Raw genomic sequence first — 27,285 nt, 5'->3', positions numbered from 1 at the left:
TTTCATTGGCTTCCATGTACTTTTTAATTTCCTCTTTAACTTCTTGGTTAGCCCATTCTTTCTTTAGTAGGATGCCCTTTAGTCTCAAGTATTTGTTATCTTTCCTAATGTTTTCTTGTGGGTGATTTTGAGTTACATAGTGTTGTGGTCTGAAAATATGCACGGTATGATCTTGATCTTTTTGTACTTATTGAGGGCTAATTTGTGTCCCAGTATGTGACCGTTTCTGGAGAATGTTCCATGTGCACTGGAAAAGAATGTATATTCCACTGCTTTAGGATGAAATGTTCTGGGGGCACCTGGGTGGCTCAGTGGGTTAAGCGTTCGACTTCGGCTCAGGTCATGATCTCACCGATCATGGGTTCAAGCCCTGCATCGGGCTCTGTGCTAACAACTAGCTCAGAGCCTGGAGCCTGTTCAGATTCTGTATCTCCCTCTCTCTCTGACCCTCCCCTGCTCATGCTGTCTCTCTCTCTTTCTCTCAGAAATAAATAAAAACATTAAAAAAAATTTTTAAAAAGGATGAAATGTTTTGTATATATCTGTTAAGACCATTTGATCCAGTATGTCATTCAAAGACATTGTTTCCTTGTTGATTTTCTGTTTAGATGATCTGTCCATTGCTGTAAGAGGGGTGTTGAAGTACCCTACTATTATGGTATTATTATCAATGAATTTCTTTATGTTTGTGATTAATTGACTTATATATCTGTGTGCTTCCACATTTGAAGCATAAATGTTTATAATTGTTATGCCTTTTTGGTGGCTCGACCCTTTAATTATGATATAATGCCCTTCTTCATTTCTTGTTACAGTCTTTATTTCAAAATCTAGATTTTTTTAATATAAATATGGCTACTCCAGCTTTCTTTTGGTGACCATTAGCAAGACAGATGGTTCTCCATCCCCTTATTTTCAATCTTAAGCTGTCTTCAGGTCTAACATGGGTCTTTTGTAAACAGCATATAGATAGATCTTGTTTTCTTATCCATTCTGTTACCCTATGTCTTTTGATTGGAGCGTTTAGTCCGTTGGCATTTAGAGTGAGTACTGAAAAATATGAAAGATATGTTGCTAATAGAGTTGGAGTTTCTGGTGGTGTTCTCTGGTCCTTTCCAGTCTTTGCTGCTTTTGATCTTTTTTTTTTTTCCTCTCCTCAGAGAGTCCCCCTTAAAATTTCTTGCAGGGCTGGATTAGTGGTCACAAGCTCCTTTAATTTTTGTTTGTCTGGGAAACTTTTGATCGCTCCTATTTTGAATGACAGACTTGCTGGATAAAGAATTCTTGGCTGCATATTTTTCTAATTCAGCACACTGAATATCCTGCCACTCTGTTCTGGCCTGCCAAGTTTCTGTGAATAGGTCTGTTGTGAACCTGATTTGTCTTCCCTTGCAGATTGAGGACTTTTTCCCCTTGCTACTTTCATTATTCTTTCCTTGCCTGAGTATTTTGTGAATTTGACCATGATATGCCTTGTTGATGGTCGATTTTTGTTGAATCTAATGGGAATTCTCTGTACTTCCTGGATTTTGATGTCTTTGTCTTTCCCTAGATTAGGAAAGTTTTCCACTATGATTTGCTCACATAAACCTTCTATCCCTTTCTCTCTTCATTTTCTGGGATCCCTATGAGTCTGATGTTAGTCCTTTTTAATGAGTCACTTAGTTCTCTAATTCTTATTTCGTGCTCTTCTGCCTTACTCTCCCTCTTTTTCCGCTTCATTACTCTCCACAAGTTTGTCCTCTGTATCACTGATTCACTCCTTTGTTTCATCCATCCTTGCCACTGTGGCATCCATTCAGGATTGCAGCTCAGTTACAGCATTTTTTATTTCATCCTGACTAGCTTTTACTTCTCTTATCTCCACAGAAAGTGATTCTAATCTATTTTCAACCTCAGTTAGTATTCTTATTATTGTGATTCTAAATTCTGTTTCAGACATCTTGCTTGTATATGTGTTGATTAAGTCCCCTGGCTGTCATTTCTTCTTGTTCTTTCTTTTGGGGTGAATTCCTTCCTTTCACCATTTTGAAGGAAGAAAAGTAATTAATAAAGTAAAAAAATTAAAATTAAAAATTAAAAACAACACAAGAAATCAAATAAAGGATGCTAGATCCTAGGCATGTTTTGGTCTTGTTGAACAAGATAGAGAAAAAAAAGGAAAGATAAAAGAAAAGAGAGGGGGGAAAAAAGGAAAACATTTAAAAATTTGAAAAAATGGATACAATAATATAAATAAAATGAAATGGTGGAAATAAAATAGAATTTTACAAAAAGGTAAAAAATATAGTAGGAAAAATTAAGGAAAAATCTTCTTAATAAAAATAAAAAAATTCTCTTTCTATATTCAAGAATAAGAAAGAAAAGGAAAAGGAAAAAAAATTACATAGATGGACCAGCGAACGGAATCAAATACAATTGAAATTACATCCAGTTTTCCCTAGAAGTCAAACTATGAAGCACTTTATTGTCAGTAAACTAAGAAAGCAGAAAGACTTCTGTGTCAAGAGGGCAGTTGGCCCAATTGTGCAGGGCTTAGTGTAATGGCTCCGTTCTCCACTAGATGGCGCTGCCTAGCTTACTGGGGTGGATTGTTGTGACGCATGTGGGCGAGCATGCGCATATGTTGGAGGGGTGAAAACAATGTCATCCAGCTACCCAGTGTCTCCTATCAGAACTCTGTGCTCTCCCTAACCTGCAACCTCTCCTTTGTCTCTTTCTGTCCACTCCCTGCTTCTGCACCCTCTGTGACCAACCCATCAGGTTGCCAGGTGGCATCTCCCTCCTGAGTTTTATCTCAGATGGGTTTTTGTTTCCCAACTCCTTGCTTCTGAGGGACTGTGGTTATGACCCAATCTGACCCTATGGGTGAGATTCTCACTGAGCAACGGCCAGGTGCTGTCCATCCCCAGGAATGTTTGTGAGACTGCCACTCCCGATGCCCAGTGACTGTGGCCATGTGCCAGTCTGCCGCAGAAAAAGTTTGTGTGATCATGTAGCAGCAATGTTTCAGGGATTATGGAAAATTACAACATACATCTAGCACCAGCCTTCAGCCTTAATGTCCTCACTCTAACACCAGCGAATGTGGCCATTCTCCAGGGTCCACCGGGAACTTTGCCTTTGTGGAGGCTGCACTGCATCTACCAAATGTCCTCCCAGCAGGGAACTGGCTCTCCCCATGTGACCCAAGGACCCCTGGGACCTTGCTTTCTGTTTCCAGGGATTTGCCCTTTCCCCCAGAGCACTGCCAAGTATAGAGCTGCAGTTTCAGACTATGTGTTCCACCTGTTTGTAGAGTCTTAATGGAATTTAAACCCTCTACTTTCTCCTTTCTCACTTTTTTGTTCAGTCCCTTGCAGCTGTTTCTACTCTCCCTTTTTCTCTCCAGCTACTTTTTTTTTAAAGGACAAGTTTATTTTTTTATTTTTTTGTTTGTTTTTTATTTATTTTTGAGACAGAGAGAGACAGAGCACGTGTGGGGGAGGGGCAGAGAGAGAGAGACACACAGACTCTGAAACAGACTCCAGGCACTGAGCTGTCAGCACAGAACCGGATGTGGGACTTGAACTCACAAACCATGAGATCATGACCTTAGCCGAAGTCAGACACTTAACCGACTGAGCCACCCAGGCGCCCCTCTCTCCAGCTACTTTCAGGGTGTGCTTTTCCCATACTCTCCCCCCACCCCATCTCCATCCTCTCTCCACAAACAAAAACGGCTCCCTGCCCTCAGCGGCTTTTCTCTCCCTCAGTTCACCTCTCTGCACCACGTACCTGCCAAGTTCTGTGGTTCAGGTTGTGCATATTGTTGTGTTAATCCTCAAATCAGTTTTCTAGATGTGCAAGATGGTTTAGTGTTGATCTGGCTATATTTCAGGGACAAGAGACCCACAAAAAACTTCCATGCTGTTCTGCCATCTTGTCCCCTCCCTTGTAGTTCTCTTCTTCAGTGGAGTCTTTATTTGATTTTGGTATCAGGCTACTGCTAGCCTCAGAGAATGAGTTTGGAGGTTTTCCTTTCTATTCTATTTTTGGAATAAATTGGGAAGAATAGGTATTAACTCTTCTTTAAATGTTTGGTAGAATTCTCCTGGGAAGCCATTTGGCCCTGATTTGTTAGGAATTTTCTGATTACTGTTGCTATTTCTTTGCTGGTTATATATCTGTTCAAATTTTCTATTTTTTCCTGTTTCAGTGTTGGTAGTTTATATGTTTCTAGGAATTTATCCATTTCTTCCAGGTTGTCCAATTGTTGGCATATAATTTTTCATAATATTCTCTTATAATTGTTTGTATTTCTGTGGTGTTGGTTGTTATTTCTCTTTTCTTATTTGTGGTTTTATTTATTTGGGTCCTTTATCTTTTCTTTTTGATAGGTCTGGCCAGGAGTTTATCAATATTATTAAAATTTTCAATGAACCAGCTCCTGGTTTCATTGATCTGTTTAAAAATTTTTTTAGTTTCTATTATCATTTATTTTTGCTCTAATATTTAGTATTTCCCTTCTGGCTTTAGGATTCATTTGTTGCCCTTATGCTAGCTCCTTTAGGTATAAGATTTGGTTGTTTATTTGAGATTTTTCTTGCTTCTTAAGGTCGCCTTATAGTGCCATATACTTTCCTCTTAGGACTGCTTTTGCTGAATCCCAAAAGTTTTGGACCATTGTGTTTTCATTTTCATTTGTTTCCATGTATTTGTTTATTTGTTCTTTGATTTCCTGTTTGATCAATTCATTTGTTAGTAGCATGTTGTTCATCCTCCATGTATTTGGGCTCTTGCCAGATTTTTTCATTGGGTTGACTTCACATTTCATAGCATTGTGGTTGGAAAAGATGCATTGTATGATTTCAATGTTTTTATATTTGTTGAGGCCTGATTTCTGACCTAATATGTGACCTATTCTGGAGAATGTTCCATGTTCACTTGAAAAGAATGTGTATTTTGCTATTTTAGAATGGCATGTTCTGAATATATATGTGAAGTCCATCTGGTCGTGTGTCATTCAAAGCCATTGTTTCCTTATTGATTTACTGTTTACATGATCTGTCCATTGATGTAATTGGAGTGTAATAAAGTCCCCTATGATTTTGGTATTATTATTGATTAGTTCCTTTATGTTTATTACACACACACACACACATACACACACACACATTTGAGTGTTCCCATGTCAGGTGCATAAATATTTATAATTGTTATATCTTCTTGTTGGATTACACCTTTTATGATTATATAGTGCCATTTCTTGTATCTTTTTACAGTCTGTTTTAAAGTCTAGTTTCTCCCATGGAAGTATTGCTACTCTGGCTTTCTTTTGACATCCATCTGCATGATAAATGTTTCTCTCTCCCCTCACTTTCTTTTTTTTTTATTTATTTATTTTTAGGAGAGAGAGAGACAGCGTGAGCAGGGGAGGGTCAGAGAGAGAGGGAGTCACAGACTGAAACAGGCTCCAGGCTCCGAGCTGGCAGTCAGCACAGAGCCCGATGTGGGGCTCGAACCCACGGACCGCGAGATCATGACCTAAGCGAAAGTCGGACGCTTAACCGACTAAGCCACCCAGGCACCCCTCTCCCCTCACTTTCAATCTGCAGGTGACTTTAGGCATAAAATGTCTTTTATAGGCAGCACATAAGTGAGTCTTGTTTTTTTAATACATTCTCACTCTTTGTGTTTTGATTGGAGCATTTAGTCCATTTGCTTTCAAAGTAATTATTGATAGATCTGTATTTAGTGCCATTTTCCTACTTGTCATTGTGTCTGGAGGTTTTTTTCTGATCCTTTCTTGTCTTTGCCACTTTTGGTCTTTCCGGTTAAAGAGTCCCCTTTAATATTTCTTGCAGGGCTTGTTTATTGGTCACAAACTCCTTTCATTTTTGTCTGGGAAATTCTTTATATCTCCGTCTATTCTAAATGATAGCCTTGCTGGATAGAGTATTCTTGGCTGCAGATTTTTCCCATTTAGGATTTTGAATATATCATGCCACTCCCTTCTGGCTTGCAAAGTTTCTGCTGAAAAATTTCCGGCTAGTCTTATGGACTTTCTCTTGTTAGTTACTGTCTTTTGTCTTGCTTCTTTAAATTTGTTCTTTATCATGATATTTTGCCAATTTAATTACAATATGTTTTGCTGCTGGTATGGTTTTGTTGGTTTTGATGGCAGTTCTCTGTGCCTCTTGGATCTGGAGAGGTGTATTTTTTCCCCAGATTAGGGAAGTTTTCAGCTATCATTTCTTCAAATAAATTTTGTCTTCTTTTTTCTCTCTTCTTCTTCTGGGATTCCTATACTTTGGATGTTATCATGTTTGATGGAGTCACTGAGCTTCCTAAGTCTATTCTCCTTTTGCATAATTCGTTTTCTCTGTTTTGTTCAGCTTGCTTACTTTCCATTACTATATCTTCTAGGTCACTAATTTGTTCCTCTGCTTCTTCCATCCTGCTGTTCATTCCATTTAGCATATTTCTTATTTAGTTTATTGTGCCCTTTATCTCTGCTCTTTGTTCCTTATATCTTTATTAAGAGTTTCACTCATGTCCTACACTGTTTTCTCAATTCCAGTGAATCCTCATAATCATTAATTTAAATTCTCTATCAGGCATGTTCCTTTTATCTGCCCACACTTTTATCTGGCTATTGCCTTGTCCTATTCTTACAATTGGGGTAAATTTCTTTGTCTCCTTCCTTTGTCTGCCTCTCTGTTCTGTTTTTGTGTGTTGAGAATGTCAGCTACGTCCTTTGCTCTTGAAAGTAGTGCCTTTATGAAGAAGAGGTCCTGAAGTGGCTTGCTGTGCGGTGTCTCCTATGCACCAGAACCTGGTACTTCAGGAGAATATCCTGTGTGCTGCTTACATCCTGCTTTTGTGTTTGAACCACTCTTCCTTTTAGTCATCTTGCACTGACTCTCTGTCTGTTGTGGACTGTGTTTATTCTCTGTAGCATTAGTGAGACCCAGACAGGGCAGCTCTTAGGGGTTGTGCCCACTGGGGACCTTGGGGGTGGAGCGGCAGTTTCAGCAATTTGCCCTGTGCCACTAGTCCTATTCTGGATCTCTCAGAGTGCTGGGGCATCTGAGGTCTGGGGTTTACGGTGGGAAATTGTATGAGGCTGGGCACAGCATATGGTGATAGTTGGGCGTGGGTTGGTCAGGTGTGTAGTGGTGGCTGTGCACCAAGCTGAGCAGAGCTTATATGCAGCTTGACAAAATTTTCCCTGGGCCTGGGGCTGAGACTAGCAGGCTTGGAGTGTGGGTGTCCTCAGGAGAACTTGTGGGCATGGCACATTGCTAGCAAGTTAGTTAGCTAGTGTCTGTGCAGCTTGGCTTCCTGCAGATGGCCCTGTGTTTATGTTGGGGGTTGGGGGAGCAAAGTGGCACCTGCCATCTGCTTTGTCTTTTGTGAAGTCCCCCAACATGCTCTGAAATAAGTATAAACAGCTATGTCTCCTGTTTGCCCTTGGTGTTGGGTAAATTTCCATTTTTTATATTGCTTCTCTGCACAGGCTGTTGTGTCTTTAAGGGCAATGATACAGCTATCACTAGCCCTTTGGGCTTGCCCAGTGTTGAGCCAGCTAGCAGTTAAAGCTCCAGGTTCCAAGTCCCACTGGTTATGCAAACTCATGGAATTCAGCCCCTCTGGCTTTTAAAGCCAAACTTTATGGGGATTTGTCTTCCCTGTGTGAACTCCCTGGTCCAAGGGCCTATTTCTCTGCCCTCTCTGCATATGCAGCTCCCTCCCTCCTGTGGGCTGTCTTCCTCCATCATTCTGACCTTCCTATCCTTTCAGATGCAGCCTCTTCTCTATATTTAGTTGTGGAGTTTGTTCTTCCAGTCTTTGGATCACTCTCTGGTTTATTGACTTGAATGTAGATAATATCTATTTGTAAAGATGGGATGCAGTGAGCTCAGGGTCCTCCTATTAGGTCATCTTCCCAAGCTCCCCCATTATCAGCTATTTATTAAATGGTGATAAGACAGACTATAGATGTTATTAATCTTCGATACTAATCTGTTGAAATAACCTTTTTTTTTCAGCTACCAACCTATAGTTGAATATGTAGATGCTCAGTTTGAGGCCTATCTTCAAGAGGAATTGAAAATTAAACGTTCCTTCATAAACTACCATGATTCCCGTATACATGTGTGCCTTTACTTCATTTCACCTACAGGACATTCTTTGAAGTCCCTTGATCTATTAACTATGAAGAACATTGACAATAAGGTGTGTTAGGTAAATCCATTAACCTGTCAGGATTTGGCTACTATTTTGTGATAATATATGATTTGAAGGTATTTGCATACAAGAACTTATTCTTTTTTAATATGGTTAATATATTAAAAGGGATAGCATTGCAACATACTACAGACTTAGTAAGTTAAACAACAGAAATTAATTTTCTCAAAGTAATGGAAAGTAGAAGTCCATGATGAAGATGCTGCCAAGATATTTTTTTCTGAAACCTTTTTTATTGAGTGATAAATGGCCACCTTCCCGCTGTATCCTCACATGATCTTTCCTCTGTGCACATATCTGATGTCTTTTTCTTGTATGTCTATGTTTCTTCTTCTTTTAAGGATACCAGTTACATTGGATTAGGGCCTATTCTAATGGCTTTATTTTAACTTAATCACCTCTTTAAAGAGTCTCCAAATATAGTCTTGTTCTGAGATATTGGGTGTTAGGACCTCAAAATGTGCATTGAAGGAGAGATGATGCATTCAACGCATAATAACATTTGATCAATTTCAACCTTAGTTTGCTTTCCAGATAAATTTAATTAGGTATTAGAAAAATAAGATACAGGTTAAAAAATATTAAAATAAAAATTTAAAGGTTTTTTTGTGATTAAAGATCACAAAGATTGTGATAATTTGCCTGTATTTTTAAACTTGAATTTATTCTTTATTACTGTAAAACAATCCCATTAACGCTTGCCTGATACCATTGATTGTGTGAAACATGAAGTTTTCATGATTCTGGCTAGTGATCCAAACAGAGAGGATTCAGAATGCATATGTACATGCATATTTTTTCCAAGAGAGGGTAAATACACATATGAAAGAAACTTATTTCATGAGATTCTTTTCTGTACTTTATGAAGTTGTAGAGAGAACTTCTAAAATTTCATTTCTTTTTATCAAAGAAGGCCTGACTTTTGCTATATATTGTTCAAACTGGAAAATTTGTACCTAATCATATTTGTCACCAAGTTGTTAAAAGAATTAGATTTTTATTTAAAATCAAGAACTGCCTCAATTTCTTTATTACTAGTATATTCAATAGCCTGGGACACAAAGTTTTATTTTTAACCTTATGGGTAGCTATTATCATCAAGAAATTCCCAGATATAGAAAATTGCTATTTTTTTCTGCAAGAACATTATATAAAGGGGTGGGTAACTGTGCCTATGTGTCTGTTGTCTTCTAATCTAGGTTGCTCAGTTCTCTTCTGCAATGAGAGACTTTCATTCCTCAAATCTGAACACCCAATGAATTAACATGGAAAATTTCCATTTGTTATATGTTAAGGATTTACTATAATTAGAGGATAGCTTTCTCAGCAATAGGATCCAAGATATTTATGTTAGACTTAAATCTATCTTAGTAGTTATCTGCTTTTTACTGTGGAAACTACTATTTAAAATGCTCAAGTTAGATAAAAATTTGAACATCAGTGTTATATTGAAGCCCTAGGTTTTTTAAAAATTGTACTTTAAAGAATCTAAAACAAAAACAATATACCTAGAACTGACTTTTATGCTTTTATACTATATCACAAACCTTGACATTGCATAGCTATGATTTAATAAAATATCATATTTTAAAAGTAATAAAATATATTTTAGAATTTTACATATTTTTACTTTCTACAAAGTTTAATTATTAGGATGTAAATGCATGGAGACAGGGAGATCATATTGTAGAACTATGAAGAAAACTTTATGAATAAAATTTCAACCTTCAATATGCAATATGAAAATAATGCTTTTTTACAAATTTGTGAGCAAGATTTTATATACCTTACATATATGTATACATATACATATATATATACATTCAGCCTTTAGAGTATGGTAACAAAAAAAAGGTCGATTATTTGTAGGTGGTCTTTGGAAAATACAAGCAAATACATCTGCAAAGACATGTAGGTAGATCAAGGATCTGTGAAAATGGGATATTGATTAAGATGAATTTACGGAGAAGGTAATGCAAATGAATGTCAGGTAGAAGGACAAAATAAATCTCGTATATAGTTTTGATGAAAGGTCTCTTCTATCTTTTAGCACTCAATAAGAAATCAAGTTGATAATGAGTTAAATGGACTATTTTATTCTACTACTTCTATTTTACTAACTCCAAATGTGTTGAAAGTTTAAGAAAGTTTGAGAAAATAAATTTGAAACTTCTAAACCTGAATTCTGAGAAAAGATTAATCTTTAAAAGTACCGATGATTTTGGAAAGCAATTTTGTGAGGAAGGTATGGTAGGTTTTTTTTTTTTAATCTAGTTGTAAAACTTTATTGTCAGAGTAAGGTTTTGACTGAAAAAATTCTAGGATTAACAACAAATCCTTAATGGTGAGATTTTGTTTGCTTCTTTATTTACAGGTGAACATTATACCATTGATTGCCAAAGCAGATACAATTTCTAAAAATGACTTACAGAAATTCAAGTGTAAAATAATGACTGAATTAGTCAGTAACGGCATCCAGATATATCAGTTTCCAACAGATGATGAAACTACAGCTCAGGTGAATTCCTCAATGAATGTAAGCTTCTAACTATTGAATATCAATTCTATTTTGTGTGGGAATAAAAATTAAATTTATAAGTAACAATATTAGTAATAAATTGTCACCAGTGTCTGACAATGAGACTTTAAATAAGGTATTTTCCCCCAAAATATATTGTGAGAAATCTTCCCTTCCCTTCCCTTCCCCTTCCCCTTCCTTCCTTCCTTCTTTCCTTCCTCTCTTTCTTTCTTTCTTTCTTTCTTTCTTTCTTTCTTTCTTTCTTTCTTTCTCTCTCTCTCTCTCTCTTTCTTTCTTTCTCTCCCCCTCTCTGTCTCTCTCTCTCTCTTCCTCTCTCCTTTCCCTTCCCTTCCCTTCCCGTCCCTTCCCTTCTTCTCCTACCTGTCAGACCTCCTCTCCACCAACACCAAGCAACCACTAATCAACTTTTCTCTATGCAGATTTATCTGTTCTGGAATTAGCATATGAATCAAATTAATAATATTTGGTCTCTTCGTGTACTTATTGGCTATTAGTATATCTTCCCAAGAGAAATGTTTGCTTATAAGCAAATCCTTTTTTAAGGATCTGGAAAATGGGGGGGGGGGAGGGAATCCATTTTTTAATTGAGGTTTTGTCTTTTTATCATTGAGTTGTAAGTTTTTTATATATTCTGGATACAAGTTCCTTCTGAGAAATATGGCTTGCAAGTATTTTCTTCCAAGCTGTTGGTCATTTCCTCACTCACTTTCTTTTTGCTATCATTTGAAACACAAAAGGTTTAATTTTGATGAAGTCTAATTTATCTATTTTTGTTCTTGTTACTTGTATTTTTGGTGTCATACCTAAGAATATTTTGCCAAATCCAAGGTAATAAATATTTATGTTTTCTTCTAAGAGTTTAAAAATTATGGTAGAATACACATAACATGAAATTTACCATCATAAATATTCTACAGTGTACAGTGGAGTGGTATTATACATCCACATTTTCGTGCTCCCATCACCATTATGCATTTACAGAACCCTTTTCTTCTTGCAAAACTGCGATTCTATATCTAAGAAACAGTAACTCCACATTACCCTTTCCTTCCACCAAAATGCTTTCTATCTATGAATTTGACTACTCAAGGTACTTCCTGAAAACAGAATTATACAATATTTGTCCTTTAATGGATGTACAAATGTCTCTTTGAATTACTTCAAATATATTCCAAGAAGTGGAATTGTTAGATTTTACGGTAATTCTATGTTTAATTTTTTTAAGAACGGTCATACTGTTTCCAAAGTGTCTGCACTATTTTTCATTATCAGCTACAGTGTTCAAGGATTCCAGTTTCTCTACATCCTAACTAATGCTTGTAATTTTTTATTTTTTTTAAATAGTGAATCTTAATGGATATGAAGTAGCATCTCATTGTAGTTTTGATTTGAATTTTCCTAATGATTACTTATGTTAAGCATCTTTTCTTGTGTTTTTGGTATTTGTATACCTTCAGTGGAGAAATGTGTACATGTCCATTCTATTTAGTTGTCTACTTTGTTGGTGTTCAGTTGTTCATAATATTCACTTATAATTATTTTTATTTCTGCAATATTGGTAGTAATGTGTCTCTTTCATTTCTGTTTCTAATAATTTGATTCTCCTTTTTAATCTTGGTTGATGTAGCTAAAGTTTGGTCAACTTTGTTTTCAGGGTTTTTTTCAAAAGAACCCACTTTAAATTTCTTTGATTTTTCTATATTTTACTATTCTTTTTGTTATTAACTCCCATTTTAATCAGTATTATTTTGTGCCTGCTTTAAGTGTCTTAAAATGAATGGTTAGTGTGTAGATTTAAAAGCTATCTTTTTTCTTTATAGGCATTTATGGCTATAAATTTCCACCTAGCCATTGCTTTGGCTACATCACACAAAAAATTTTTAATTTTTATTTTATTTTATTATTATTTTTTTAATGTTTTATTTATTTCTAGGAGAGAGAGAGAGAGACAGCGTGAGCAGGGGAGGGTCAGAGAGAGAGGGAGTCACAGACTGAAACAGCCTCCAGGCTCTGAGCTGGCAGTCAGCACAGAGCCCGACGCGGGGCTCAAACCCGCGAACCGCGAGATCATGACCTAAGCGAAAGTCGGACGCTCAACCGACTAAGCCACCCAGGCGCCCCTTATTTTATTATTTTTAATTAAGTTTTTGTTTTAATTTCAGTATATTGAACAGTGTTATATTAGCTTCAGGTGTACAATATACTGATTCAACACTTCCATACATCACCCAGGACTAATCAGGACAAGTGTACTCCTTCATCCCCATCACCTACTAAACCCATCTGCTACCCAACTCTCCTCTGGTAACCATCAGCTTGTTCTCTATAATTAAGAGTCTGTTTCTTGGTTTCTTCCCCTCGCTCTCTCTTTTTTCCCTTTGCTTATTTATTTTGTTTCTTAAATTCCCCATATGAACGAAATCATATGGTATTTGTCTTTCTCTGATTTATTTCACTTATCATTATACTCTCTAGCTCCATCCAATGTTTTTGCAAATGGCAAGATTTCATTCTTTTTTTATGCCTGAAAATATTCCATTGTATATATGTATATGTGTGTGTATGTATATCTCTATCATACATCTATCATATATCTACTATCTACATACCTACCACTTGCTCTTTATTCATCAATCAATGGACACGGGCTGGTTTCAAACCTTGGCTATTGTAAACAATTCTGCTATAAACATTGGGGTGCATATATCTCTTTGAATTAGTGTTTTTGTATTCCTTTGGTAAATACCTTGTAGTGTGATTACTGAGAAGCATGATTAACTTTTTGAAGAACCTCTGTACTGTTTTCCACAGTGGCTGCATCACTTTGCATTTCCACCAACAGTGTACAAGTGTTCCTTTTTCTCTACATTCTTGTCAACACTTGTTGATTCTGACAGGTGTGAGATAATATGTCATTGTAATTTTCATTTGCATTTCCCTGATGATAAGTGATGTTGAGCATCTTTTCATGTGTCTGTTGGACATCTGGATGTTTTCTTTGGAGAAATGTCTGTTCATATATTCTGTCCATTTTTTTTTTAATTTTTTTTTAATGTTTTATTTATTTCTAGGAGAGAGAGAGAGAGAGACAGCGTGAGCAAGGGAGGGTCAGAGAGAGAGGGAGTCACAGACTGAAACAGGCTCCAGGCTCTGAGCTGGCAGTCAGCACAGAGCCCGACGCGGGGCTCGAACCCGCGAACCGCGAGATCATGACCTAAGCGAAAGTCGGACGCTTAACCGACTAAGCCACCCAGGCGCCCCTATTCTGTCCATTTTTAATTAGATTATTGGGGGAGTTGAGTTTTATAAGTCCTTTATATAATTTGGGTACTAACCCTTTAGCAGATATGTCATTTGCAAATATCTTCTCTCATTCTGTAGCTTGGCTTTTAGTTTTATTGTCTTCTTTGCTGTACAGAGCTTTTTGTTTTTTAATTGTATTTTATTAAATATTATTTTTAATGTTTATTTATTTTTTAGAGAGAAAGAGAGAGAGCAGGGGAAGGGCAGAGAGAGGGAGACACATAATCTGAAGCACGCTTCAGGGTCTGAGCTGTCGGCATGGAGCTCCACGTGGGGCTCAGACTCATGGACCACAAGATCATGACCTGAGCCAAAGTCAGCAGCTTAACCGACTAAGCCACCACGTGCCCATGCAGAAGCTTTTTATTATGATGTAGTCCTACTAGATTATTTTTTGCTTTTATTTCCCTTGCTTCAGAAAACATATCTAGAAAAATGTTGCTATGGCTCATATCAGAGAAATTACTATCTGTGGTGTCTTCTTGTTTTATGGTTCAGGTCTCACATTTAAATCTTTAGTCCATTTTGAATTTGTTTTTGTGCGTGGTGTAAGAAAGTGGACCAGTATCATTCTTTTGCATATAGCTGTCCACTTTTTCCGACACCAGTTGTTGAAGAGACGATCCTTTTGCATTGTATATTCTTTCCTCCTTTGTCAGACTATGTGACCATATAATTGTGGGTTTGTTTCTGGGTTTCCTATTCTGTTCTGTTGATGTTTGTGTCTATTTTTGTGCCAGTACCATATCATTTTGATTACTACAGCTTTGTAGAATAACATGATCTGGAACTGTGATACCTCCAATTTTGTTTTTCTTTTTTAATATTGCTTAGGCTATTTGGGTCCAATATAAATTTTAGGATCATTGATTCTAGTTCTGTTCCATAAAAAGTGTTATTGGTATTTTGATAGGGATTGCATTAAATGTATAGATTGCTTTGGGTAGTATAGACATTTTAACAATACTTGTTCTTCCAATCCATGACCATTGAATGTCTTTCCATTTCTTTATGCCATCTTCAATTACTTTCATCAACATTTTATAGTTTCCAAAGTATAGGTTTTTTTCCCCTCTTTTGTTAATTTTATTCCTAGGTATTTTATTATTTTGGTTAAATTGTAAATAGGATTGTTTTCTTAATTTCTATTTCTGCTGCTTCATTATTAGTATATAGAAACGCAACGGATTTCTGTACATTGATTTTGTATCCTGCGACTTTATGAATTTATTTATCAGTTCTTGTGGTTGTTTAGTGGAGTCTTTCAGGTGTCTATATAGAGTATCAGGTTATCTGCAAATAGTGAAAGTTTTACTGCTTTCTTACTGATATTTATGCCTTTTATTTCTTTTTGTTGTCTTATTGCTGTAGCTACGACTTCCAGTACTATTTTGAATAGAAGTGGTGAGGGTGGATATCATTATCTTGTTCCTGACAAGTTATTAGAAATAACTCTCTTGGTTATTCCCCCATTGAGTATGATATTTATTGTGGGTTTTTAATATGTGACCTTTATTATGTTGAAGTATGTTTACTCTGTATCTACCTTGTTGAAAGATTTTATCATGTTGTTTTTAGACAGATTCTTTTTCTGCATCTATTGAAATGATCATGTGATTTTTATACTTTATCATATTGATGAGATGTATTACCTTGATTGATTTGTGTATTAAATCTCCTTTGCATGCTAGGAATAAATTCCACTTGATCATGGTGTATGATTTTTATAAATGTTCAATTTGGTCTGCTTGTATTTTATTGTGGATTGTTGTATGTTCATCAGAGAAATTGGCCTGTAGCTCTCTTTTTCAGTTGTGTTTTTAACTAGTTTTGGGTGTTACAAGTAATGCTGGCTTTATAGAATGAATTTGGTAGTTTTCCTTCCTCTTCTGTTTTTTTTTTTTTTTTTTTTTGGGGGGGAGGATATTTTGAGAGGGTTAAGTGTTAACTCTTCTTTAAATCTTTGGTGGAATTTGCCTGTGAACCTATCTGGTCCTAGACTTTTGTCTGTTGAGTGCTTTTTGATTCAGTAATTCAACTTCCTTGCTAGTAATCAGTCTCTTCAAATTTTATTTCTTGGGTGTTGAGTTTAATAAGTTCTTTATAGATTTTGGACTCTAACCCTTTATCTGATATGTCGTTTACAAATATCTTCTCCCATTCCATCAGTTGGCTTACAGTTTTGCTGATTGTTTCCTTCGCTGTGCAGAAGTTTTTTAATTTGATGAGTTCCCAAAAGTTCATTTTTGCTTTTGTTTCCCTTGCCTCCATAAAGTTGAGTAAGAAGTTGCTGAGGTCAAGGTCAAAGAGGTTTTTGCCTGCTTTCTCTTCTAGGATTTTGATGGCTTCCTGTCTTATGTTTAGGTTTCATCCATTTTGAGTTTACTTTTTATGTGTGTGTACGATGTAAGAAAGTGGTCCAGGTTCATTTTTCTGCATGTTGCTGTCCAGTTTTCCCAGCACCATTTGCTGAAGAGACTGTCTTTATTCCGTTGGATATTCTTTCCTGCTTTGTCAAAGATTAGTTGGCCGTATGTTTGTGGGTCTATGTCTGGATTCTCTATTCTGTTCCATTGATCTGAGTATCTGTTTTTGTGCTAGTACCATACTGTCCTGTTGATTACAGCTTTTTAATACAGCTTGAAGTCCGTGATTGTGATGCCTCCAGCTTCAGTTTTCCTTTTCAAGAATGCTTTGGCTATGGGGGTCTTTTCTGGTTCAATACAAATGATAGGATTGTTTGTTCTAGCTCTGTGAAGAATGCTGGTGTTATTTTGATAGAGATTGCATTGAATATGTAGATTCCTTGGGTAGTATTGACATTTTAACATATTTGTTCTCCCATTCCAGGAATACGGAATATTTTTCCAATTTTTTGTGTCTTCAATTCCTTTCATAAGCTTTCTATAGCTAAATGGTACTAAGGAATCTACTCCTGAAATCATATGCTAAGTAATCTGGATGTAAATTTAAAAAATAAATTAAATTAAAAATAAATAAATAAACTAAAAACAAAAACAAGAATACACTAATACAAAGAAAAATTTTTCTTTTTCTTCCTACTTCAATTTTTTTTTGTAGGTTCTATGTTTCTAGAAATTTATCCATTTCTTCTAGGTTGTCCAATTTTTTACCATTTCATTTTCATAATGTTCTTTTACAATTGTTTGTATTTCTGTGGTGTTAGTTATTATTTCTCTTCTCTCATTTGTAATTTTATTTGGGTTCTCTCTCTCTTTCTGTCTCTGATGAGTCTTGCTAAAGGTTTATTACTTTTGTTTTGTTTTTTTTTTTTCAAAAAACCATCTCCTGATTTCATTGATATGTTCTTTTCTCTTTTTCTTTTTTTAAGTTTTTATATCATTTATTTCTATTCTAATCTTTATTATTTCCTTTCTTCTGCTGGGTTTTTTTTTTTTTTTCCTTTTCCTAGCCCCTTTAGGTGCAAAGTTAAGTTGTTTAAGATTTAAGATTTTTCTTGCTTCTTGAAGCAGGCCTGATATTAGTATAAACTTCTCTCTTAAAACTGCTTTAGTCATATCCCAAAGATTTTGGATCGTTGTGTTCTTATTTTCATTTTTCTTTATATATTTTTAAATTTTCTCTTTGATTTCCTGATTGACTCATTTATCTTTTAGTGGCATATTACTTAACTTCCATGTATTTGTGGTTTTTCTAGATTTTTTTCTTGTGGTTGATTTCTAGTTTCACAGTGTTGTGGTCAAAAAAGATGTACGATATGACTTTGCTCTTTTTGATATGTTGAGGTTTTTGTTGTGGCTTAATATGTGATCTCTTCTGGAGAATGTTCTGTGTACTCTTGAAAAGATTGTGTATTCTTCTGTTTTAGGATGGAGTGTTCTGAATGTATCTGTTAAACCTGTCTATTCTAGTGTGTCATTGTTTCCTTGTTGATTTTATATTTAGATGATTTGTTCATTAATGTAAGTGTTAAAGGCAACTGGTATAATTGTAGAATTATCAGTTAGTTCCTTTATATTTGTTATTAACTGTTTGACATATTTATGTGCTTCTTGTTGGGTGCATAAATATTTCCAATTGTGATATCTTCTTGTTGAATTGTCCCCTTTATGATTGTATAGTGTCTTTCTTTGTCTCTTGTTACTGTCTTTGTTTTAAAGTCTTTTTTGTCTGATACAAATATGCTACTGTGGCTTTCTTTTGACATTCATTTGCATGATAGATGTTTCTTTATCCCCTCACTTCCAATCTGCTGGTGTCTTTAGGTCTAAAATGAGTCTCTTGTAGGCACCATATAGATGGACTTTGTTTTTTAATCCATTCTGATACCCTATGTCTTTTGCATGGAGCCTTTAGTTCATTTACATTCAGAGTGATTATTGAAGGATATGAATTAGTGCCATTGTGTTACCCATACATTTGGTATTGCTGATGATGTTCTCTGGTCCTTTATAGTCTTTGTTACATTGGTCTTATTTTTTTTTTCTCCACTCTAAGATTCCCCTTTAAAATTTCTTATAGGTCTCATGTAGTGGTTACATCCATTAGCATGATAGATGGTTCTCCATTCTCTCACTTTCAATTTGCAGGTGTCTTTAGGTTTAAAATGAGTCTCTTGTAGGCAGCATATAGGTGGATCTTATTTTTTTTAATCCATTTTGATACCTATGTCTTTTGGTGGGAGCATTTAGTCCATTTACATTTAGAGTGATTATCAAAAAACATGAATTTAGTGCCATTGTGCTGCATGTAGAATTGATGTTTCCAGGTGATGTTCTCTGGTCCTTTCTAGTCTTTTGCTTTTGGTCTCTTTTATTTTGTTTTGTATTTTTCTCCACTCAAAGAGTCACCCTTAAAATTTCTTACAGGGTTGATTTAGTGCTCATGAACTCCTTTAGTTTTTGTTTGTCTGGGAAACTCTTTATCTCTTCTATTCAAATGACAGCCTTGCTGGATAAGTAATTCTTGGCTGCATATTTTTTTCCCATTCAGCACATTGGATATATTCTGCCACTCCTTTTTGGCTTGCCAAGTTTCTATGGACAGATCTTTTAATATGCTGTTGAATTCCATTTCCTAGTACTTTGTTTACTTTTTTTTTTGCGTCAATATTCATCAGGAATTTTGGCACACACACACACACACACACACACACATCATATCTTCTTTGTCCATGGATTTATGGATAAATACTTAAGACTGTTTCCATGTCTTGGCTATGGTAAATAATGCTGCGAAAACATAAAGGTGCACATTCCTTTTCAAATTAGTGTTTTCATTTATTTAGGGTAAATACCAATAGGGGAATTACTGGATACTATGGTATTTTTATTTTTAATTTTTGGGGGAATCTCCATACTGTTTTCCATAGTGGCTGGACCAATTTACATTCCCACAAACAGTTCATCAGATTTCCTTTTCTCCGTATTCTTATCAACACTTCTCATTTCTTTTTTTTATTCTAATGATTTTGACAAGCGTAAAATATCTCATTGAGGTCTTGATACGCATTTCTCTGATGATTAGTAATTTTGATCATCTTTTTATTTATCTTTGAAAAACCATTTTTCTTTGGTTTGTATATAATATTTGTTATTTCTGTAACATTGGTTGTAATGTCTCTCCTTTTATTTCAGATTCTATTAGAGTATTCTTTTTTCTTTATTAATTTAGCTAAGGACTGATCATTTTTGTTAATATTTTCAAGAAAGAATTATGATTTTTTTCTATTATTATTCTTTTATTTATATCATATACCCTTATCTAGTATTTATTATTTCCTTCATTGTGCTATGTTTGGGTTTTATTTGTCCTCTTTCTACTTCCTTGAGCTGTAAAATGAGATTGTAGATTTGAGGTATTTCTTAATTTTAAATATATTTACAGCCATAAAGTCTTCTTTTAACAGTACTTTGGCTGTATTCCATAAATTTGTGTTTTCTTTTGATTGTTTGAAGGCAGTTCTAATTTCTTTTTACATCCATCCATTGATTGAATGTGTAACTTAATTTGTACATAATCGTGGGTTTTCTTTTTTGTTTTTTTCTGCTATTGATTTCTAGTTTTATTTACTTTGTTCAACTTTTTTCTTGGTGTTTGGACAGAAATGATAACCTGCAAACTCTTTACATGCCACAAAGGAAACCAGAGGTCTGCTCTACTTTTCTTTTTCTTTTTTTTTTTTTTTAATTTTTTAAACATTTGTTTATTTTTTGAGAGACAGTGTGAGCAGGGGAGAACAGAGAGAGAAAGAGAGATACAGAATCCAAACCAGGTTTCAGGCTCTGAGCTGTCAGCCCAGTGCCTGACAGGGAGGGGGTGGTGGGGGAGTGTCATTAACCAGGGAATCATGACCTGAGCCGAAGTGGAGGCTTGACCAACTGAGCCACCCAGGTGTCCCTGCTCTACTTTTCTTGAGTGCCCTTAGGTTTTTCTTTCTCTACTGCAGCTGCAAACTAAATGAGCTCATTTAGGAAGAGATTAGATGTCCTTTGATTTATGTCTTACTTCTCTCTCCAAGAAAAATTTCTGAAACAGAGATATAGAATTGGATGCGGGGACATTAGCATTTTATTTCCTTAGTGTGAGCCTACTCTCAGTGGGGAGTTCTCAGTGGGGAGGGGCAGCAGCCTGAGGTCATTTTGCTCACCTCACTAGTCTTGGAGCTATCTCCTTACACCCAAGGTGAGGATGGTGAGTCTTGTCCAAGACTTGTCTAACCAAGATAGAGCTTTTATTACATAAATAGAGCTTGAATGGTAGAAGGGAGGCTTATCTTGCAAATGCAACTCCCAGAGACTTAGTCTCAGAAACAGGTAGATGGGGACTGAATCAGAAATGCTATACTATATTTCTGCCATTTTGGCAATAGGGCAATACTAAATGACTAAGTTTTGTGTAAATTATTCATGATAATAAATATCTAATGTATCAAGCCATATTTCGAAAATTAAACTTAATAGTTAGACTGACACTTCAATTCTACCTTCTCTACTTAAAAGCTGTAGGATCCTATGTACAAAAAATGAGTCAAGAAATTCACTCTATAAAAGCGTGTAAAGTATGACATCAAAAATATATAACATGTGGGAGGGGGAATAGAAATTGGTGCTTTTAGGATGGATTCAAACTTAAGTGGTCATCAACTTAATATAAACTATTATATACTGGGATACCTGGGTGGCTCAGTTGGTTGAGTGTCCAACTTTGGCTCAGGCCATGATCTCACCATTCATGAGTTCAAGTCCCATGTCAGGCTCTGCTGACAGCTCAGAGCCTGGAGCCTGCTTCTGATTCTGTGTCTCCTTCTCTCTCTGCCCCTCCCCTGCTCACACTCTGTCTCTCTCTCAGAAAACATTTTTAAAAATTTGTATTAAATAAATAAATAAACTACTATATACTTAAGATGTTATATATATAAACCTAATGCTAAACAAAAATCACAAACTATATTAGATAAAAACAAAAAAGAAATCCAAGAATAATACTAAAAAAAACCATCAAACCGAAAGGGAAGAAAGCAAGAGAAGAGGGAAGGAACAGAGAGTAACCATAAAAACAACTGTAAAATAAGTAACAACTGTTTATTAAACACCTATTTATCAATAATCACTTTAATGGTAAGTGGATTAAATACTCCAGTTCAAAGACATAAGATGACTGAATGGATAAAAAGGCAAGACCCCTCTATATATTGATTACAAAAGACTTTAGACCTAAAGACACACACAGATTAAGAGTGGAGGTATGAAAAAACATTTACCCTGTAAATGGAAGCAAAAATAAAAGTGTAATTTAAGAAACAAAATGGGGAAACAGTATAGAGTTTCCTCAGAAAGTTAAAAATAGAACTACCCTAAGATCCAGCAATCACACTACTAGGTTTGTACCCCCCAAATGCAGAAACACCAATTCAAAAGGATACATACACTTCTATGTTTATTGCAGCATTATTTACCATAGCCAAATTATGGAAGCAACCCAAGTATCCATCAATAGATGAATGTATAAAGAAGATATGGTACATATATAAAATGAAATATTATTCAGCCATAAAAAGAATGAAATGTTGCTATATGTAATGACATGGATGAAACTAGAGAGTATAATGTTAAGGAAAATAAGTCAGAGAAAGACAAATGCCATAAAATTTCACTCATATGTAGAATTTAAGAAATAAGACAAATGAGCAAAGGAAAAGAGAGAGAGAAAGGAGCTAAGAAACAGACTCTTAACTATTTATAAAAAACTGATGGGGGGGGGGGGTGCCTGGGTGGCTTAGTCGGTTAGGCGTCCGACTTTCGCTTAGGTCATGATCTGGTGGTTCTTGGGCTCGAGCCCCGCGTCGGGCTCTGTGCTGACTGCCAGCTCAGAGCCTGGAGCCTGTTTCAGAGTCTGTGTCTCCCTCTCTCTCTGACCCTCCCCTGCTCACGCTCTCTCTCTCTCTCGCTCTCTCTCTCTCGCTCTCTCTCTCTCGCTCTCTCTCTCCCTCTCCTAGAAATAAATAAAACATTAAAAAAAAAAACAAAACCTGATAGTTACCAGATGGGAATGGGCAGGGGGAAAAGGTAAAATAGTTGATGGGGTTAAGAAGTGCACTTGTGATGATCACCGAGTGTTGAATGGAGGTGTTAAATCATTATATTCTAGGGGTGCCTGGGTGGCTCAGTCGGTTGAGCCTGCAACTTCAGCTCAGGTCATGATCTCATGGTTTGTGGGTTTGAGCCCCGCATAGGGATCTGTGCTGACAGCTAGCTCAGAGCCTGGAGCCTGCTTCGGATTCTGTGTCTCCCTTTCTCTCTGACCTTCCCCTGCTCACGCTCTCTCTCTCTCTCTCAGAAATAAGTAAAATATTTTTAAAAATTAAAAAAATAATCATTATATTGTACACCTGAAACTAATATTACACTGTATGTTAACTAATGGGATTTAAATTAAAAAATTTTTAAATAGTAAAACTATTTTAAAAATCCATAGGATCTTATATAATTTCTATCTTCTCTGAGGTTTTTAATGTATCTACACGATGGGATCATGATATGACTGTTGAGGCTGATACACAGGGTCTAGATATAACAAATAATGGATAAATACTAATTATGTTTCTTCCATTTCTCTTTTGTTATTTTTCATACACCATTTATTTTAAGATTTCACAAACTAAATAGACTTCTGAATTGAAAACCTGAGTACTACAAAATTTATATTCTTCTGTGTTGAATTTTCTTCAGAGTTTGTCTTAAAGATTTTGGCCCTTCCTAATTGTACCTCTAGGAATTCATAAGGAATACCTTTTCATCAAAATCAATTAATAAACTAAACGCTGTTAGGTATTAAGTATTTAACATAATGCTTAATAATTTTTATCTTAGACAATTTTTGTATATCAGCCTTTCTATCCAAACAATCTATGTAACTTCTGACAGATCATGAATTTATCTTGTATATTTATGCTGTCTTTGCATCTTGTTCAAAACCTTATTTTTACCTGTGATTATTCTTCCTACTTTGCTTATTATCTTCCCAAATCTCCTTTGGTTGCATATTAATTTTCAGAATCCCTCTGATTTTCATCTCCCAGAAAGACCCTTTAATTATGTTTAGAATTCACTGAGACATGTATAGTACTATTTATTAACATACTCTAATTGTATATCCATTAACTAATTATTATAGTTTTTTTCTTAATACTTTTCCATTTAATTTGTATATTGGTTTAATCAACTGAGCCATCCAGGCATCCTTAACTTGTTTATTAGAATTAAAACTGGTTTACGCATAGGGTGCCTAGGTGGCTCAGTTGGTTAAGTGTCCAACTTAGGCTCAGGTCATGATCTTGCAGTTCATGAGTTGGAGCCCCACCTCGAGCTTTCTGCTCTCAGTAAGGAGTCAACTTCAGATCCTCTGTCTCCCTCTCTCTGCCCTTCCCCTGTTCTCTTTCTCTCTATTAAAAATAAATAAACATTTAAAAAGTGGTTTACATATTATTTCCTCCATTTTTTTGTGTTTTGGGGTAAAGATAATGTGAAAAAAATTGTGTCTAATGAAAATATTTTTTTATTCGACTCTTGAATGCTGAGAACAAACTGAGGACTGATGGGTGTGGGGGGGAGGAGGGAGATGGGCATGGAGGAGGGCACTTGTGGGGATGAGCACTGGGTGTTATATGGAAACCAACTTGACAATAAACTATTTGTAAAATTTATTTATTTATTTATTTATTTATTCGTATTCCCCAACAGCAGAATCCCTTGCTTTGGGTTCTACTCAGTAGATAGTTTTCAGTTGCGTGCACAACCTGACAATAATGCACGAACTCTCATAAATGTGGGGTATAAATTGCACAAATTTACTGCCAAGTCATAAAATCTGAGGCAGGGTAGATAAACTTGTTCGAATAAACTTATTCGATATATATCGAATAAACTTTCGATATATAAGTATATAAGAATAAACTTATAATAATATTCTTCTCTCTTTTTTGATTTCCATAACAGAAATAGGTAACATAGTAGGCCTGATTTGTATAAGGGAACATAATGAAAGTTGTTCTTACTTTCTAGGGACAATTACCTTTTGCTGTAGTAGGGAGTATGGATGAAGTGAAAGTTGGAAAAAGAATGGTCAGAGGACGTCAGTACCCTTGGGGAGTTTTACAAGGTAAATGTGATTAAGAGTGAGCAGGCTTGCTCTGGAAAGACTGTGTGTGTGTGCGCGTGTGTGTGTGTGTGTGTGTATTTTCATCGTCCTAAAATATTTTAACTTGAGTCCATAGTGGTAATTGTTACTAAATAGTAAATTGAGAGTTACTAATTAGGAGCACAGATTCTTTTTCATTTAAACAAAGTCTCACGTTGACTATAATTCATTCTCACAAGAGTTTACTAGGTGGTTCTTTTGACAAAAATTCACAGAGGTTTGGTAGAACCTCCTCATTTACCCCAAACTGACATATGCATAGTATGTCTCTCTGCATAAACTATTACATTCAGAATGTTGGACAGTGCTTTGAACAAAAGAACTTTGAACAACATTAAAGCATAAATACCAGTGTTTACAACCTGTTACATGAGTTAATGACTACTTAATTTGTAAAGTGGCTGCTAGAAAAATAGCATGGTAAGCTATTTTTAAAATAAAGAAATGTAACTTACCTTTGGAAAATTTGTACCTTGGTACTTATATTAGTCATCTAACATCATGATGAGTTGAAATATTATAATAAGCAGTCATTTATTCTCTGGTTTATATGGTTGTAATACAGATTATTGGAGATTGGATTATTTCCACTTGTACCAGTTTCAAAAATGTTGTTTTATTAATTGATATATTAAAAATTAGACTTACGAAACATACTTAAGAACTATATTTTAGGGGCTCCTGGGTGGCTCAGCCAGTTAAGCATCCGACTTCGGTTCAGGTCATGATCTCATGGTTTGTGGGTTTGAGCCCCATGTCAGGCTCTGTGCTGACAGCTAGCTCAGAGCCTGGAGCCTGCTTCAGATTCTGTATCTCCCTCTCTCTCTGACCCTCCCCTGCTCATGCTGTCTCTCCCTCAGAAATAAATAAAAAATTTTTTAATTTTTAAAATAACAATATATTTTAATGGATATTAAATTTTGTTACAGTATCATGCACAATAAAATATATATTGTCCTCAGTAGTATGGATATGACAAACACAGGAATAAACCATGTAAACTTATTGATTGATATTGAATATTGACTAATTTGGTCTCATAAACATGGGGTATAAATAGAATTAGAGAACTAAAGCATGCATAGTTTTTAATGCCTTCATATCAGCAGGATTGCATTAATAAAATTACTTACTTTAGTGAATTCTTTGTTAGTACTTAGTGAAATACCTTGGGTGGCAGTTTGTAAAATACTAACAATTATTAATGAAAAACTATGCCGTACACTAATATAACATAATTTAGCTGTTTCTTATTTATTCTTTGTCTAATAAACTTAAAGCAACTTTCCTGGTCAAAAATAAACTCTGCCTATAATAGTTATGTACCATATAATCATAGTTACAAATAATTATAGCTATTTAACAGAACAATCTCTTAACTGTTATTTTAAATGTTTTCCATGTGCATATCCACTCAAGAATAATTATTGGGTGCCAAGGATTGATAATAAGTGTTGTTAATTTCTTATTTTTCTATTTCTACCTAGTGGAAAATGAAAATCATTGTGACTTTGTCAAGCTCCGGGATATGCTTCTTTGTATAAATATGGAAGACCTGAAAGAACAAACTCACATTCAGCACTATGAACGTTATAGGTGCTGCAAACTGGAGAAAATGGGCTTCACTGATGTGGGCCCAGACAATAAGCCGCTTAGGTGAGTGGAGGAGATCATGCCAGAACAAGCTAATGGGTGATTTAGAAATCCCCTACAACCATGAGATGCAATCATTTGGGAATGAGAATAACTACTTTTCACATTATGAGTCATACTGAATTTTTTAAAGTCTTATTTTTAATTTTAATTTTTTAAAATACAATATATTTCCAAATTGGCTAACATACAGTGTGTAAAGTGTGCTCTTGGTTTTTGGGGTAGATTCCCATGGCTCATCGCTTACATCTAACATCCAATGCTCATCCCAGTAAGTGCCCTCCTCACCCATTTTTCCCTCTCCCCCACCCCTCCATCCACCCTCTGTTCTCTGTATTTAAGAGTCTCTTATGGTTTGCCTCCCTCCCTCTATGTTTATAAATATCCCCCCTTCCCTTCCCCCATGGTCTTCTGTTAAGTTTCTCACGATCAACATATCAGTGAAAACATATGATATCTGTCTTTCTCTGACTGACTTATTTCACTCAGCATAATAACTTCCAGTTCTGTTCACATTGCAGCTAATGGCATGATTTCATTCTTTTTCATTGCCAAGTAGTATTCCAATATATATATATAAACCATATTTTCTTTATCCATTCATCAGTTGTTGGACATTTAGGCTCTTATCATAATTTAGCTTTTGTTGAAAGCACTGCTATGAACATTGGGGTACATGTACCCCTATGCATCAGCACTTCTGTGTCCTTTGGATAAATTCCTAGTAGTGCTATTGACGGGTCATAGGGTAGTTCTATTTTCAATTTTTTGAGGACCCTCATACTGTTTTCCAGAGGGGCAGTACCAGTTTGCATTCCCAACAGTGCAAGAGGGTGCCCATTTCTCCACATCCTCGTCATCATCTGTAGTTTCCTAAG

General features: G+C 35.6%; 1 protein-coding gene across 1 annotated transcript in view; it reads left to right on the top strand.

The window, feature by feature from the left end:
• Positions 1–27,285, top strand: part of SEPTIN14 (septin 14) — a 64,732-nt gene that overhangs the window by 19,677 nt on the left and 17,770 nt on the right. The window contains exons 5-8 of the mRNA XM_039238108.1: positions 8,034–8,220; positions 10,607–10,768; positions 24,619–24,715; positions 26,242–26,410. Of these exons, the coding sequence (XP_039094039.1) occupies positions 8,034–8,220; positions 10,607–10,768; positions 24,619–24,715; positions 26,242–26,410 (615 nt within the window). The remainder of the gene's footprint in view (positions 1–8,033; positions 8,221–10,606; positions 10,769–24,618; positions 24,716–26,241; positions 26,411–27,285) is intronic.

This window comes from Hyaena hyaena, unplaced genomic scaffold (genome assembly GCF_003009895.1).
Source record: "Hyaena hyaena isolate Hyena2069 unplaced genomic scaffold, ASM300989v1 scaffold_135, whole genome shotgun sequence".
Taxonomy (NCBI): Eukaryota; Metazoa; Chordata; class Mammalia; order Carnivora; family Hyaenidae; genus Hyaena; species Hyaena hyaena.
The sequence above is the reverse complement of the archived record's forward strand: the minus strand, read 5'-3'. Positions and strand labels throughout refer to the sequence as shown.